General features: G+C 44.0%; 1 protein-coding gene across 1 annotated transcript in view; it reads right to left on the minus strand.

Moving 5' to 3' along the window:
- Window positions 1–16,783, minus strand: part of LOC146822013 (cysteine-rich secretory protein 2-like) — a 143,416-nt gene that overhangs the window by 20,249 nt on the left and 106,384 nt on the right. The window contains exon 7 of the mRNA XM_085613115.1: window positions 967–1,055. Coding sequence (XP_085469241.1) covers window positions 967–1,055 — 89 coding nt within the window. The remainder of the gene's footprint in view (window positions 1–966; window positions 1,056–16,783) is intronic.

The following is a 16,783-nucleotide window of genomic DNA, read 5'->3' on the forward strand; positions in this document are numbered from 1 at the left end:
GTACGGCACTCCATGTCGCAAGGATATACAGATATGGCAGTATTCCCGATGTATCTTTAGGCGCAAAAGTGGCGCATTGCTGGGGTGTGTCTGAAAACAGACGCAACTCCAGCAATGTGTCCTTTCACATGGGGCAGGCCACATGTCAAAGGGCCTGCATCAGTCTTACGACCGGTGTGAGGCAGGTGTAAGATTTTGACGCAGTGACGTCCTAGAAGTGTTGGATTGGAATCACATAGATTTCACTGCCCCACTTCTGCAACCCTTACTTACGGTGAAACGCCCACCCTGCATACATTATATGTGACGCAGGTATAATGTAGCACAGGGCTTTACAAAGTGGTGCATCTGCTTAGATGCGTCCCTTTGTGAATATGGCGCAACATGGCGCATTTTTTCACCACCGGAACGTCACAAAAAGTGGCGCAACAACGCCGCAAAGGTCTCATAACTAAGGCCGCCTGTTTTCTATGGGCTGTTTATATAAAAAGTTGTATCCATTGGGGGTAACATTGCATAACATTGCTAAAAAAGAATTCTTAAATCCAATTTCAATTAAGCATAATTTTGAAATCAAAGTTTGATATTATTTAAAACCCCTGCATGGCAGTAAGGACAGTGTACAAGTGCCTGATGGAAGCCTACACAGACTTAAAGTATAATCTTGTTGAAATACATTTGCAAATAAAGTCAGTGGGCACAAATATTGCTTAAGTGACAGAAAAAAAGAATTTACGCAGACATTGGTTTGTTCATCTAGATTGGAACAGATTCACTTTGAAACAAATCGTGGATTAAAAAATACAGTAGGTCCCAGAAGGAAAATGTAGGCATGAGCTAATAGTCCACCCTGTTTGCTGCATTAATCCTTTGCCTATATTCCTTAAATAGTGCAGACATATTTGACATCTTATTTTAAACATTAATTCCTGGAATGTTGAAAAAAAATTATTTGAATGTACTTACTACAAAGTTTGTTTTCACAATTGTTTGGACATTTGCCGCATGGGGTACCTTCTTCGTATGGTTTAGTGATAACCTCACCAATGTTTCCCCTGCAGCAGTGTGAAAAGAAATATCCATTTACTATTCCGTTTTACATAGTTTTGTATTCTGTTGCACAGAAATATAAGTATAATTAGAGATTACAGATAGCAACGCAGAAAAAGAGCAGTATTTCCACCAGGCAAGTAGAGCACTGAGCAACACTTCATAGGATGCCAAAAATTCAAGAACAGGGTAAAAAGGAAATAATAAATTGTTCAACAACATTTTAGTGGAGTAGTAAACCTCCCACTATATATATGTATATATATATGTATATATATATATATATATATATATATACATATAGCACAATTCAATCATGATATACAAAAAAGCTATTGCTGCACTGTGGGACCATTGTAAGTGGGTGTCAAGACAGCCCGGGAGTCATGATTTCAAAAACACTTGTGCATATATTGTAGAGGTCTCGTCCTTGTGCTTCACGCCAGCCACATACAGATCATTTCATACACACTTTGGGCCCACTTCACAGGGCTTCTTCAGTGTGTATGTGTGATGGTCTAAAAATGCAGTTGTCTCTTCTTAATGTCCAGAAGAATTTCACACTTACTGAAGAAAAACAGTTTCATGAAGCAACCATGTTCTAATCAAGAGGGGGCAAATTTGCACAAGCGATTATGAGTATGAGGAGTAGTAATACAGGATTATTTTTTTACGCGCTGTTACATGCCTTTGTGAGTCTGCTCCAAAGCCCCCAAGTAAATATAGGTGCAAAGAGGGAAAAGGCTGTTCTGTTTGCACTGATTTTATATGAGTACCCCTGTCAGATAAAAAGTACTACAGACCTACTATGTTATATACTCCAAACTACTATTGAGAATATGTGTCTGAATCTGACGTCCAGGACCAATGCCTCATTACACCAGGCCCACAGAATTGCCTAAGACCCTATTACTTGGAGGCTCCAGGAGTAGGCTGTTTGTAGATAGTTTTTCTTCTAAGAATGCATTGCTGGAGATGCGTTCAACAAACTCATAAAGTCAGAGAAGGTGGAGAGAACTGCGGAGGATAAATTTACATGATCAAGTGCTGGGGTTGGCTCCTGGTTCGTGAGGTTCCCAAAAATGAGAGACTTCTGTTTAAGAAAGTCCCTAACATGAGAGTTCTCTTGTTAGTTTTTGCAAACAGTGGGGGCAATGCAACCAAAAAGCAATAAATTTGTGCCTATAAAACTATGCGTAGGTCCAGGTCCAGATTAACAACATAATGTATTTACAAACACTCCCAGTAGCACGCCTGGAAAACTGGCTTGTTGAGGTTTCCAAGCGTATTTCTGGGGATTTCAAGTACAATCTTCCCCGAGGTCCTATTCCCCGTGTGGTTAAGTCTGCATAGCATTAATTACTCAAAGGATGAATGGAGCCGCTGTGCATACACCCATTTTTACCTTCTTTTTGATATCTGATGATAACATGTTCCCCATGAAAAAGCTCTTCCCTTACATCTTCCCTAAATCTGGGGGTCATCAGTTCCATCTCCCTTCTGGAAAGAGAGGTACCCTAGCCCTTGACTGGAGTAATTATTGGACCATTTTAATGATTGGAAACAGTCGGATAGAAATATCAAAATGCCCACAAATGGATGAAGTTGAAGGAGTTCCCAAACTTACTAAGCTAACCATGACTTGTAACAGCCACTTCCTTGCGTGCAATTTACTACTGAAGAGTTCTACACACTTGTGGCAGATAAATCTGTAGTAGTAAATCTATACACCTGCATGAATCTGTTTGTGTGTTTATGTTAGGTGTAAATGTAGCCATTTTCATCAATAAACCCACATTTACTGTCAAAATTGCCTTTGCAGATTTCCTGCAGGTACCGCTTAGAGTCCTTGTCAGTGGGGCTGACGTAGAGGAGAGGTATATCCTGGTACAGGCGGAGCTAGATTGTAAGGAAATCTGCCGACTAAATATTTATGCCCCAAATATCGAAAATTGCGATTTTTACCTACATTCAAAGGCTCTTCTACTGCCATATGTGGTGATCCCGGTGGTGTGGGTTGGGAATTTCATTGCGTTTTAGACTGATCCTTGGAAAGGCATGCCCCCAGGGTCCACTCTAAACAGAACATAACAGTCACACTCCGGGTGGGTCATGGGGACACTGGGCTATACAGAAGCATGGGTCACGATGCACCCGGAGGAGGGCGACACACATGCTGCACCCCCGCTCATACAGTTTATAGTAGATTTGACCGTTTCCTGCTCTCAGGGGAGGCTGCCGTGATGGCACTGCATCCGGAAGTTTTGGGGCAATACCTCTCGGACCACGCACCAGTGCTTTTGGGGTGGGGACTGCGGTGTGATCTTCCACGGGTTCCTCTGTAATGATTGCGGCCAGAAGCCCTAAAGGATGGCATACTCAGCGGGAACTGAGAGAGTTGACGAGGGCCTACTTTGATGACAACCGGGGAGCCGCTACTGGGAAAGGGAATGAATGGGAAGCTCTAAAGGTGGTGACAAGTGGTTTATGCTGCTCCAAGTTGGGTGGGCTGAGAAGACAATTAGAGAGGGATACCCTGGCTAATTTGTAGGAAGCACAGCCTGATGGGGAAGTGCAGGGAAAGACACTGCTGTGTGCCCAACGTAGGGTAGGAGAAATATGAGATAGACTAGATCTTGCACAAATATCGCCAACTGCTCTACCGGGAGGGGAACAAATCAGCTTGTTTATTGGCATGGCTCCTTAAGCGTGAGTGCTCCCCGAACATTCTCACACTCCAGAAGGCAGATGTAGCCATGTAACTACACAGCATGGTATTCATTCGGTCATGCACACTCACCTATCGTCAGTGTACAGAGAAGAGGTGGAAGTGGTCCCGGATGTATAGGAAGGTTTTTTGGATGACCTGGCATTCCGCAGCCTCACTGAGGGCCAACGTGAAGGTCTCAGTGGAGAAATGAGCTTGGAAGACCTAAAAGAAGCAGTGACTAACATGGCTTATTGCAAATCTCCATGTCCTGATGGTCTGCAGGTGGAGTATTCCCAGACATACGCAAACCTCCTGCTTCCTCACCCATTGGAGAGCCTATGAGATGCCACATAGGTGGGATGTCTACCACCGCTGGTAAAGGATGCCCAAATTGTGATGTTCCTTAAACTGGGTGAAGACCCTTGTATACTGGGCTCCTATCGGCCTTTATCACTGCTGGGTGTCATCACTAAGATACTGGCTAAAGAATTGGCACTGTGTCTGGTTAGAGTAGTGATCCATCTGATCCACACAGACCAATGCGGTTTCTTGCCTGGTCGTGGTACACATACAAACCTACGTAGGTTGTCTCATGTCCTGCACGCCACATAGACTATGGACATCAGTGTGGTCACCTTGGCCCCAGACATCGAAAATGCTTTTGATACTCTGAGATGGGACTATCTGTGGGAGGTGCTGACAGGAATGGGCCTCAGCCAGGAATTGATCTCATAGCGACAACTTTTGTACAGTCTACCAACTGCTAAGGTCTGAAATGGTTGTGTCATTTCTGAAATCTTCCCTATCCAGCGGGGCACGAGGCAGGGCTGCCCACTGTCCCCACTCCTGTTTGCCCTAGCGATGGAACCCTTGGCTATCCTATTGCGACAGGACAGTAAGCATTGAATATGGGAACAGTCCTTATGGGTTTGCAATCCTCCATCGGTTTCTGGAATCGCCTTGTCCTATCTATTATGGGTTGTGTAGCCTTGACCCAGATGGTCCTGCTGCTGCACCTCCTGTATGTCCTTTAGAATTCTTTTTGCACAATTCCCAGGTTCGCCCTTGGGACTCTTAACAGTCTCCTTGTCTCTCTTGTGTGGGCTGGGAAACGTAGCAGGGTAGAGCTAGAGATTCTTAAGTTGGATGCGGATCTGGGGGAACTGGGCCTTCCGGACCTGAATCTTTATTATGTCGCTGCTCTCCTTCAATATGCAGCGCAGTGGTGCGCAGAGGGCAAGATATCCTGGCAGATTGGGGATGGGAGACAAGTCTCCCGGGATGTCTCATGATGAGATCCAGGACTCCACTGGATTATCCCTTTGTAGTTCGCCAGGTCGCGTGGGCTTGGGAGCGTGCGGTCACCCCAGTGCCGCGGAAGGCGCCATGAGCGCAAACGCTGCCATTGCAATGGCTAGCCAGCTTTCGCCATATTCAGTCCGTGATGGACTTGACAGAGTGGTTTGAAGTGGGGTGCCTCATGAAGCGGTGACCTATACCTTAAAAGAGCTTTTCTTTCTTTTGCTGATGCACAGGAATGCTTCAGAGTCCTAGAGGGACATTTTTTGCAATATGTCAACATTTTGCGCACTGTGTGTGAACTCTGGGCCTATTTCCCCAAGGAGCCAGTGGAGTCTCACACCTTGTCGGTGATCCTTGACCCAGGCTCCTTTAGGGGATTGATTTCTCGTTTATACGATGCACTCAAAACTGACCGTTGTGTCGACGTTTCCTGTGTTCGGGATACGTGATCGGCTGACCTGCCTCTCACTGAAAGGGAATGGAAGCACGCGTTTGAACAGGCTTATGAGGTGGCCAGTAACGCACGCTTCAAGCTTATACAATTTCATTACGTACCTGACCCCGACAGATTAGCACGGTTGAGCACGGTACATTCAGCGGGGTGTCCCGGCTGCGGAGTCGAGTCAGCGTCGTTTACCCATATGACATGGGACTGCTCTCGACTACAATCACTACTGGTTGAGAGTGTTGAAGACACTTCCGGAAATCATGGGACTTCAGATCGAGGCAACGATTAAGCATTGTCTCCTTGGGGTTCTCCAGGTCCCCAAGGCTAGGACCAAGATATAATATAAATTTGCGATCTTGGGACTGGTGTTGGTTAATGCCGCATTGCAATTAATTGGACGCAACCTGCGCTCCCTAGGATACCCAAATGGATGGCAGACATGCACGAATGGGGAGTAGCAGAGGGGAGATGCCTATGCATAGTTCACACAGACGAGAATGCTGACCGAGACCAGGGGACATGGGGGATACTACTGAAGAAACTGCAGACTTTTGGGCAGGCAGATGGGGATGCAGATGTTCTCTCACAGACGGGGACCCCTGACCCATGGACTAGAGGCAATGAAAGGCACCGCGATTACTCTGACTCCATCAGCCAGCACGAGTGAATCACTTCAGAGTCCCAGATGCCTAACTGGCCTCAGCAGGGCAATCATGGGTTATCGAAACAATTTGCTAGCAGGAGTAATAATCTCTGTACATCCAGGACAATGTTTAGTCACACTTCGTGAGTGGAGCCTTAGGGATTGGCCCTGTCAGCTTGTTACCGAGTACATTATAGTTCCATCCAGGGGGAGGGTGCGGGATGGACATAGATGTAGGATTAAGTCAATCTGTGTTATTTGGGTATATATGTTATGCACTGCTCTGTCAACTGCTGTCTAGTTTTTAACAATGAATCAAATAATACTTAACATCTCATTATTCGTGTTTACCTTATTTAGGGATGTGCAGCATTTTTAGCGGTTTCGGTTGCACTCTATGCCATGGTGGGTATTTATCACCCACTATGCACCATGTGTTTCTTGTGTGTGATCATACTGTATGTTGCTGCTATACATGTCCCGAAATAAAAAACAAGCAAAAAAAAGATATATATATTTTATGCAGAGCTGACCATTGTATGCCCTTTAGAATAAAAATTCGCCTGCGTTTATGAACAAGAAGAGGGCCTGATTCCCAAAGGTAAACTTACACTACAACTGTCATAGCTAATTATGTGCTGAGGCTCTACAGTTTTAAAGATACTAAGTGTAAAATACCTTTGTGAATAGCAAACAATTGTAAAGCTACACAAAATTGTAAGTTTACCATTGTGAATAAGTCCCCGAATTTAGGATCCTTTTCCATGGCTGCTGGCAAGCTCCTTGGCCATGTGGCAAATATGTAAAAAAAGGATGTCCGGTCTCATTCCCTTGACAGTCACTTTAGAAAAGTATTGCATCTCTACCATGGAGCCACTCTAATAGCAGCACGATTTAAGAATCAATATAGTTTTCCAGAGAGAACAATATTTTTGCATAAAATTTAGAAGCTGAGTATGAACCTCATACATTGGCTAGCTGAAATCTAAAAGAGTTATTCTTCTTCACAGTAATCAATCAATCAATCAATCAATCAGGGGTTTGTATAGTGCGCTACTCACTCGTGCGGGTCTCAAGGCACTGGGGAGGGAGGGGCAGCTCCTGATCAGTCGACAAGCCAGGTCTTGAGGTCCTTCCTGAACTTGTGCCGGGCCGGGGAGCGTCTGATGTTCACAGGGAGCTTGTTCCGGGCTTTGTCTCTGATGTAGGAGAAAGCTCTTCTGCCGGTTCTGTTTCTGCAGATGCGGGGGACCTCTGCCAGGTCGGCGGAGCGGAAGTTCCTCTTGGGTATGTGGAAGGATACTCTCTCATTGAGGTATTTGGGGACGATGTTGTGGAGGGATTTGTAGCCGTGGGTGAGGAGTTTGAAGGTGACCCTCTTCTCGACGGGGAGCCAGTGTAGGCCTCATAGGTGTTGGGTCATGTGATCATGGCGTGGTGTCCCAAGGACGAGTCTGGCTGCGGCATTTTGGATGGTCTGGAGCCTGTGCAGAAGAGTCTTGTTGATTCCGGCGTAGAGGTTGTTGCCGTAGTCCAGTCTGCTGGTGATGAGTGCCTGGGTGATGGTCCTTCTGCAGTCAGGGGGGGGGATCCACTTGAAGGTCTTGCGGAGGATGCGGAGGCAGTTGAAACTAGTGGATGCGACAGCGTTGATCTGGTGTTTCATGGAGAGGGAGGAGTCCAAGATGATGCAGAGGTTCCGAGCATGGTCTGTAGGGGTGGGTGGGTTCCCGAGGACGGAGGGCCACCAGGTGTTGTCCCAGGCAGAGGAGCAGGGACCGAGGATGAGGTCCTCGGTCTTCTCTGAGTTTTGCTTCAGGCAGCTTTCCTTCATCCCGGCTGCCACGTTCTACATACCTTCCTGGAAACAGAGTCTGGTGTCTTCCGGATTTTTCGTGAACTAGAGGATGAGCTAGGTGTCATTGGCGTAGGAAACGATGCGGAGCCCATGCTGTCTGATGATGGCGTCGAGGGGGGCCATGTAGATGTTGAAAAGCGTGGGGCTGAGTGATGATCCCTGGGGTTGTCCGCAGTTGATTTCCGTGGGTTTGGAGAGGAAGGGAGGGAGTTGGATCCTCTGGGTTCTGCTGGAGAAGAAGGATTGGATCCAGTCAAGGGCAGCTACTTGTATTCCTCCGTTGTGCAGTCTGGCTGCGAGAGTGTGATGAGAAACAGTGTAGAAGGCTGCGGAGAGGTCTAGCAGGATGAGGGCCGCAGTGTGCTCCTGGCCAAGTTGCATGCGGATGTCGTCAGTGGCGGCAAGGAGTGTGGTTTCAGTGCTGTGGTTGCTGCGGAACCCTGACTGGGAGGCATCCAGGATGGAGTTCTCTTCTATGAAGGCGGTCAGCTGTGTGTTTACGAGTTGGAAAAGAAAGGCAGCAGTGAGATTGGCCTGTAATTCCTAGCTACCAATGGATCTGCTGTAGGTTTTTTTAAGAGCGGGAGAGTTTTTGCATGTTTCCAGCTCTCAGGCATTAGCCCTTCAGATAAGGAGGTGTTCAGAGCCAAGTTGGACGCCAGTACTTTCCTTGGACAAGGGTCAGAGGGAGAACCGGATTTGAGAGCTTTCATTATCTCGAGGGATTTGACCAACTAGATAGGAGGAAACTGTAAGAGGGACACACCTAAATTAGGGTTACTTTTAGAGGGAGCACCTGTGTTTCCCCCCTCTGCCAGGGCCAGCACCTCAAAAGAATCTTGGATGATTTTAATTTTGTAAAAAAAATAGCGAGCTAAGCAGTTTGTCCAGTTGCTGGCAGGGGTAAATGGGCTATCCATTGCATTAGGGGATGCAAAATTGTTTAATATTTTAAATAGTTTCTTACTCTTGTTCCCGGGCCTGTTCAATTTTGGTGGATAGAATATGATTTTTTTTTTTGTCGCAGACTTTAGAGTAATGGACTTTCAAGGCCCGTTTGTAGGTGGCTTTGTCAGCGGGATTAAAGTTCTTCCACTATACTCACTCAGGGCATTTACATGCGCTTTTGCTTTTTCGGAGGGCCTCTGTGAACCAAGGGGCCGAGGCTGTACTGGCTTTTGCTGGCCAAGTCATAGGAGGAGCAAGCTCAGTGACTATGTGAAAATAAAAATCCACAGCAAGAGATCTGTTCTGCTAAATGTAAGGCTTGTGTCTTCAAGGGCAATGGTGCTAAATTCATACCCCTCATAAATAAAGAATGTGGAGAAGGAAGAAAGATGAGGAGGCAATGTTCAAATTACTTACTGGTAATCTCATTATTGCAGTTCCTTCTTCGTTATATCTGACTTTTGCTTATGAGGAAGCCCCACCTCTGTGGCAGATACTTCCATTGCACATAGCATAATTTTTACACTATTTTTACTATCCCATACTCCCTGCTGGAGCCGATAAAAGGGCCCCCTTTCCTTAATTCTTCATGCTTGCTATACACAAGCCTCAGCAAAAACGACATGCCAAATGTGGGGAGGATGGGAATAAAAGGTCTGGGAAGAAGGAATCAGAGTGATGAGATTACCATAAGTAATCTGGATATTACCTTCTAATGCTAGGTCATCGTCCTCATTCTTTACTAATGAGTGCAAACCTAGGACTTTACAGCACCTTCAACATTGTATAAGTATAAGAAATAATGTATAATACACTGAAGCAAAATGTAACACCTGGTGCTCTTCAATCACAGTATCTCAATTAAACTCAACATGAAGAGAGCCGAGAACACACAAATAAAAATTACAATTAATCTTCGAAATTCAATTTCAAGCAATAATGATTCAGAAAAGTGAAATCAGCAGTACAATTTGCTCCTACAAATATATCATTGAATGTGACCCTTATGCGTCTGCTGAGGAAGCAGTTATCCCACTAGTGGCTCATCCTTGGATGGATTCAAGGAGATTCTACCTGAGATACGGTCTGCCAACTAGATAGTGGACTTGATCCAATGGCCACGTCTTCCAGATGAAGGACATACCCCCTGACATTTTGGTTAAAGGTCACAAAAATTGTCAGCAATGACAGCAATGGACGTTAGTTGTGTCAGCTAAATAAACAGAGACAGCTCTACAAACATCTAATGAAAGTAATGCCTGTTGCTCAAGAGACTCAGGTTACAGTGAAACACAAAAGAATCACTTTTGACTTGTCCTCAAGACAATCCGGTCAGGAAAAGCTCTCAGATAGGAAGTCTCAATGACTAAAGCACACAATTCCAGACTAGGCAGTGGTATTTTCAATAGAGACTAGGCGCTTGTAGCGAGTACACCTAATATTAGTGACGTCCTGAATCAGTGGCGGTGCTCAAGGGTAGGGGAGAACCACTAGCCTCCCAAAAGGATTGTGAACAGAGCCACAAAGGTCAACAACAAAGGTACCCAAGCACCCGCAAAAATAAAGTTTACAAAAATTAAATGCGTTAATTAAAACATGTAACACAATGAGTGAATCTCCGTTTCTTTCTTCAATTTAATATTCAAGTTCTCATAGGAAGTTTGCAGTCTTCACAGTGGTTCCCAAGCCAACACGTGTTTCGTCGCCTCTAGTATTATTGTACATGCGACTTGTTCACGGCTAGGTACAAATTGATATGATAAATTTACATTAGTTCAGCTGTTATCTCAAGACGTTTGCATACATTTGTTGATATTATAAACAAATGTGCTCCCAGGGTTGGTGTTAGACTTATGATTTCTCTATGTGGGAGGTGCTATCACAAGGCTATGGTATATAGCATGCACCGTGAGTTCAGGTGAGAACTATTCTTCTTACATCAATAAGTGACCAACCAGAAACATGTAGCTCTAGCGTGAGGGCAATATATTGTGAGATCTTTCATATGTGATTTATATCCTTTTATTGTGTGCTGACAAATTCAGTGAGTCATGCGGTATGCAGAGTCCAATTCTGAAAAGGGTGGTACGTAGGTGGGTGCCTAGTATAAGGTAAAGTGAGAACATCTAAGTAACAGTGTTATTTGTTCAGTGTGGAGAAAATAAACTGACCTGAACACTGTATATTTAACAGTCACTGTAAAAAAAGGGGTACAAAGGAAAGAAATTGTACACGTAACTGTTAGTAACCACGAGGTGGAACATAACAATTAATATGATGTAATAATGCTCATTGCGGGCAATACGCCGAAAAGAACATACTTTATGTATGACGATAATTCCAGGTCATACAGTCAATCGACGGGGGGGGCCCAATCCTTGTTAGGAAGACGTATTTCATCAGTAGCTGTCCTCAGTATTTGTGTGAGGTTCCCATCTAAGGATCAACAAGACAAGTAACAGATTCCGTATGAGGAACTCTTAGTGTGAACAGCAGTGTGCAGAAGCCCCACCGTTCCCTTTATGGTGGTTGGTCACTTATTGATGTAAGAAGAATAGTTCTCACCTGAACTCACGGTGCATGCTATATACCATAGCCTTGTGATAGAACCTCCCACATAGAGAAATCATAAGTCTAACACCAACCCTGGGAGCACATTTGTTTATAATATCAACAAATGTATGCAAACGTCTTGAGATAACAGCTGAACTAATGTAAATTTATCATATCAATTTGTACCTAGCCGTGAACAAGTCGCATGTACAATAATACTAGAGGCGACGAAACACGTGTTGGCTTGGGAACCACTGTGAAGACTGCAAACTTACTATGAGAACTTGAATATTAAATTGAAGAAAGAAACGGAGATTCACTCATTGTGTTACATGTTTTAATTAACGCATTTAATTTTTGTAAACTTTATTTTTGCGGGTGCTTGGGTACCTTTGTTGTTAAAGCACACAATTCGCCTAGATACCTGGCAGTCATGATTCCCACTTGGAAAAGGATCTTTAAGGGCAGGACATTCAGAGAAATGTCCTGCAAAGGCTCAGAGGGTGGAGCTTGAAACACAAAATGTACAAGAGGCAAATCCCAAGAAGAAGAGTCTAAAAAATAAAGAAAGAAAGGAGCACCTTTCCTAAATGGAGGATGAGTTATCAAGAGAATTTGAGAAGACCGGCCATCGGGAATTCAGTAGACTCCACATCTGTCCTAGGCTTTCTAAAAGTCACTCCAACTCAAAAACAAGATTTCAGAATTTCTAAAATTAGCACTGGATCAGACACACACGAACCTGCAGGTTTGTTGCACACCACTTATGAAAAGAGGCCCAACATTGTATGACTAGGAACATAATGCTGGAATTTATTTGCAAAGAAATCCAACACATTGCAGGCTTATACATCAGAGATTCAGTAGTGCTGGATAACTCTCTATGTTTCATGGGATATCCTAAATAAGAAATACAGGACCAGCCCAATGGGCAGCTTATGTATCAGTGGAAGTCAAAGTCCTAAAGTCCATTCGTGCAGGACATCAGGTGGCTTCTCCTTCCAGCTAGGCATATTTGTATCATATTTTCTCCCAGGACCAGTGCTTTTTAAAAATGTGGTTTCTCCCTTGTGCAGGGGTGTTTAAGTGGCAGTGGAACTGTTTAGAAGACATGCACCCCTGCTAGGGTGCAGCATCATCACTCTACTCCTGTCCCAGCCCTCCTGCACAGCATTCTAGGACAATCCAATATGGCGAGTTCAGGTTGTCTGTGGAAAGAGCCTCAGCTCTGTCCCTAGCTGACATAACTGTCTGATCCCTTCCTGTCAAAACGTCAAAGGTGAGCCCCTCCTGTGTTGGCTGCAGAAGTCTAGCCTCAAAGGTGAACCCCTCCTGTGTTGGCTGCGGGGGTCTGCAATGGTCTACCTCCTTTGTTTCTTTGGACCAGGGCTGTCCCAGCCTAGGTGCAATGTGACAAGCAGATTTCCCCCCCACCCATTCATTTCCCAGTAACTGGGTCAAGCACTGTTAATGGCCCCATCGTTTGAGGAGGCCTTTGCTCCTCTCGCTTAGAGAACAGTCATTAGCCGGCTAGGCAGGGTGGACAAAGGCCTGGAATCTAATCAAAAGGTGAATTAGGGAACTATATCAATTTCTAGAGTGTCATAAGGAGTGTGTGTATGATGTTAGGGACTGTGAATCTACTTTGGGGGGACATGTGTACCCCTACTTTGCTATCTTGTGGACCTTATAGGCCTAACTGGGTGAAACTGCCAGATTTTGCCTATAATGTGTAATGCAGTTTAAGCATCACCCACCTTTAGTAAGCACTACAACTCACATAATAATGCTGCCCACAGGTCAGTACCAATCCCTGAAGCGTCCCTCCTACAACAGGCTACCTATGCGCAGATACCGGGCTGCACAACGTGGTAATCTCACATGCTTAGCCCAAACATCTGGCTACACGCTTGTGCTCAAATGTTCATTTGTATTCAGCCCAGAACCTTTTACCCTAGCTGAGCAGTAGCAGCCTCGACTTAAAATGTGGACACTGACAATTGGCACTATCAGTCAATTTACAGGGAGTGACAATCAGGTAGTGACGCTCATTCACAGTAAAAGGCAAAAAACGAGTAGTCAAAAGTGAAAACTCCTGGGGTATTTAGTGGGTGGAACTCTGTTTGCAATGAAGGACATGCGCCTGGTTTGGCAGAAATTGCATTTCCTGCAGAACATACCAGGAAACACAGAGCAATGGTTGCCTCTTAATGTTTTTTGAGCTGAACTGTATACAACTCGCACATTAACCTGTGGATTTTCTGAGTTAATATATGCAAAGCAGGCAATGCACTTTCATCGAAACCAGTAATCCGACCCTTTCTGTGCCTAAGTATGGGCACTGGAAATTTTCATGACATGGTTGCTAATCCTTCTCCAGGAGCAAATATGGCTAACATGGATGTGCTTTTCAGAGGTGTGTTGGTTTTAGCGCTTTTTGAGAGGACATTGATACTGGAAGCATCCAAATGCACAGTGATCTTAGTTGTCACAGTCCTGATACCAGAGCATTTAGAAAGCAAAGCTCTGCCACCCTGCCCCTCTCACTGAAGGTGCTGTTTACCCTGGAGACAGACACCCTTCATAGTTCAGCTCTGCACCTGCTGGCCACTGCATTGCAATATGCAGCGAACAGCAGGCTGAAGACATATGAGGTGAGCTGGGCACCCAGAATGGGAGTGGAAGTAGACCATAGAGGGAGTATCATTTACAAAAGATTTTCTTACAGGTGGAAGGGGGCTACTTAGATTGTTTTGACACCAGAAGTGTCAATGCTATAAAAGTGCAGTGAAATTCAACGACTTGCAGTGACTTCTGAAATGCAAAAATAGGCTTTGTTGTTGTTTGATTGGTTATGCTCAGTTTTTATTGAAAATCAGAAACTCTAATGATAAATGAATATGTGAGTATGCAGATGTGATGCTGTTATTAGCTAAAAGACCAAAGGTTGTGATTTAGAGAGTTCCCAAAACATCCATCTTTCTAAATAGGGGGATTGAAATGGTAGCATTAAATTTGGACATTGTTTGATTGAATCTTAATCTGAAATGAGAGGACATAACCCCTATGAATCTCTGTCCACAGATGGCTGGTGTCATATAGAGCCAACTCATGGGGAGTAAGATGCCAGAAAGGGCAGTTACAATGAGAAGGCATGGGCCACTGACTTTATTACTGTAGATGTTTTTACACTCTGTTGATTTATCAATTGGATCCCAGGAAACCGCGTCTTGTCGTAGGTGTTCTACTCTCCTGGCAGCTTCATGCGCTGGGGAATCTAGGTCTCCGAGGTGGGTATATGTACACCTACATATGTCTGTTCACCAGTTTTGTATTTAAATAGCTGTCTCCCAGTAGTGCTTTCTTTTGCTTCCTGTCTTCATTCTGGACTTTATCGGGGAAGGTGGTTGAGATGGGAATTGCCTTATTATTCACATTAACCTTCATTACTTCAAGCGCTGCGCTTTCACATCACAGTCCTGCGTACCTTCAACGCTAACTCTAGTATGTTGATTGTCACCGCTGGTATAGACAAACAAGCGCAATATTATATCTACAAGATCAGGCAATGCAAGACAATGCTGGCTTTGTGTAAGCTCTACACTTGAGACTGCCTCAGGCTGAAACTCAGATCCAGAACTCTAAGTCAGGGCTTTGACTGATGAACCACCATCAGTACTGACACTGATCCTCTGAAGTTCTGATGCTCAATCACCTGATTCTTGTATTTCTTGTTGGCTGTGTGCCAGAACATCAGGACACTGCATTTGATAATTATATTTCTTTGCTGTTACTTTATTGTGCTTGAAAAGGATTTATGTACCAGCTGGGAACTAGGTAGATGATTTTAAAAGTGTGACAGCTCCCATGGTCATTAAAACACAACCTGCATGCTAGACATGACTCTCAGGGCGTGCACCTGGGCTGACAGTCCCCGACAGTCATGTGAATCATTGGATCAGTACAGAATTAATTCTGTTCCCAAATTTCACCAGTGGGATTCAGATATGTCAGGAAGAGGCATCTAAAAGAGATCTCAACTTCTTGCTCATCAGCGTCTTCAATCCTGTTTCTCAATAGGACTTTAATTCTCTGCAGGAAAACCAATTTTATCTTTCCTGTGAATCACAATTACATGGATGACTAGGTTTGGGAACATGCCTTTGAGACACATCTTTGATTTAAAGGAATGGACAGGCTAGGTTGTGGAAAAACAGAGAGAGAACATAACTTAAGTATGAAACATAGAGCCCAAAGACACATCAATGGAGAATGAAGAATATCTAATTAAACAACATAATAGAATGATATATTAAACAGTTTCTTCTGAGGATTGAAAATGCTGCAAACCAACTCTGAGAATTATTAGTTATCATGTATCATGAAGGTGTGCCTGTATAGTAAAGAAATGCTCAGGAAAACAAAAGAATTAATGCATTTATATGACATGTAGTACCAGATTGCAATGTACTGCAATTGAGATTTGTATTGGTATTAACAGATGGTTTCACCCACTGTAACATGGCAGGTCTCCCACCGTGTCAAATCTTAGGTTCCCACACTATATTTATACTTCAGGGACCTGCCCGCTTTCTGACACTAGAGCCATGGCAAGGTGCCTCATTCAAACCTGTGCAATGGCGCTGTGTTTGGACATGTGTGTTTGAAGTTGGAGAGCAAAGAGCTGAACCTGGCTTCAGGGTTAGATGCAGTGCTCAACAATGCAGGGCTAACCGAACAACATTATGTTCAATATGCAACCAGATTTTGCACCAAATAGGCAATATTTCAAAAATATTTCTCATTGCTTTCAACATTTCTTGCCAGACTCAGCTGTTAAGACAGGCAAATCAACCTGGACACAGGTGTAAAGTTCCTGAACCCAAAGGAGAGTCAATACCTCATGAGGAGTGTTACACTTACTATGCTTTATTCTTTCTCAAGCATCCTCTTTTTAGGTTACATGTGTTAATAATTTAAAAACAAATGACAAATATGGAATGCATGTTTGTTTGATGTCACTTCTCCTTGCAGCTTGATAATCAAGGCACAGCATTTATCCTTTTAGCAGTTGCTTTCTGTGGTTTCAAATAATTATTGTTGAGTCGTGAGCAGGTTTTCATGAAAACTGACAATTGTGCTTCTCATTTATTATCATTATTCAAAGAGCATATTTTCCTATAATGAGACTAAGTAAAAGGGCATAAGGCCTATTTCTTCAAATTGTTTATTCTAAAAGATTTAACAATAGTCAGATAATGGTATTTAAGC

Source organism: Triturus cristatus, chromosome 6 (genome assembly GCF_964204655.1).
Source record: "Triturus cristatus chromosome 6, aTriCri1.1, whole genome shotgun sequence".
Lineage (NCBI taxonomy): Eukaryota > Metazoa > Chordata > Amphibia > Caudata > Salamandridae > Triturus > Triturus cristatus.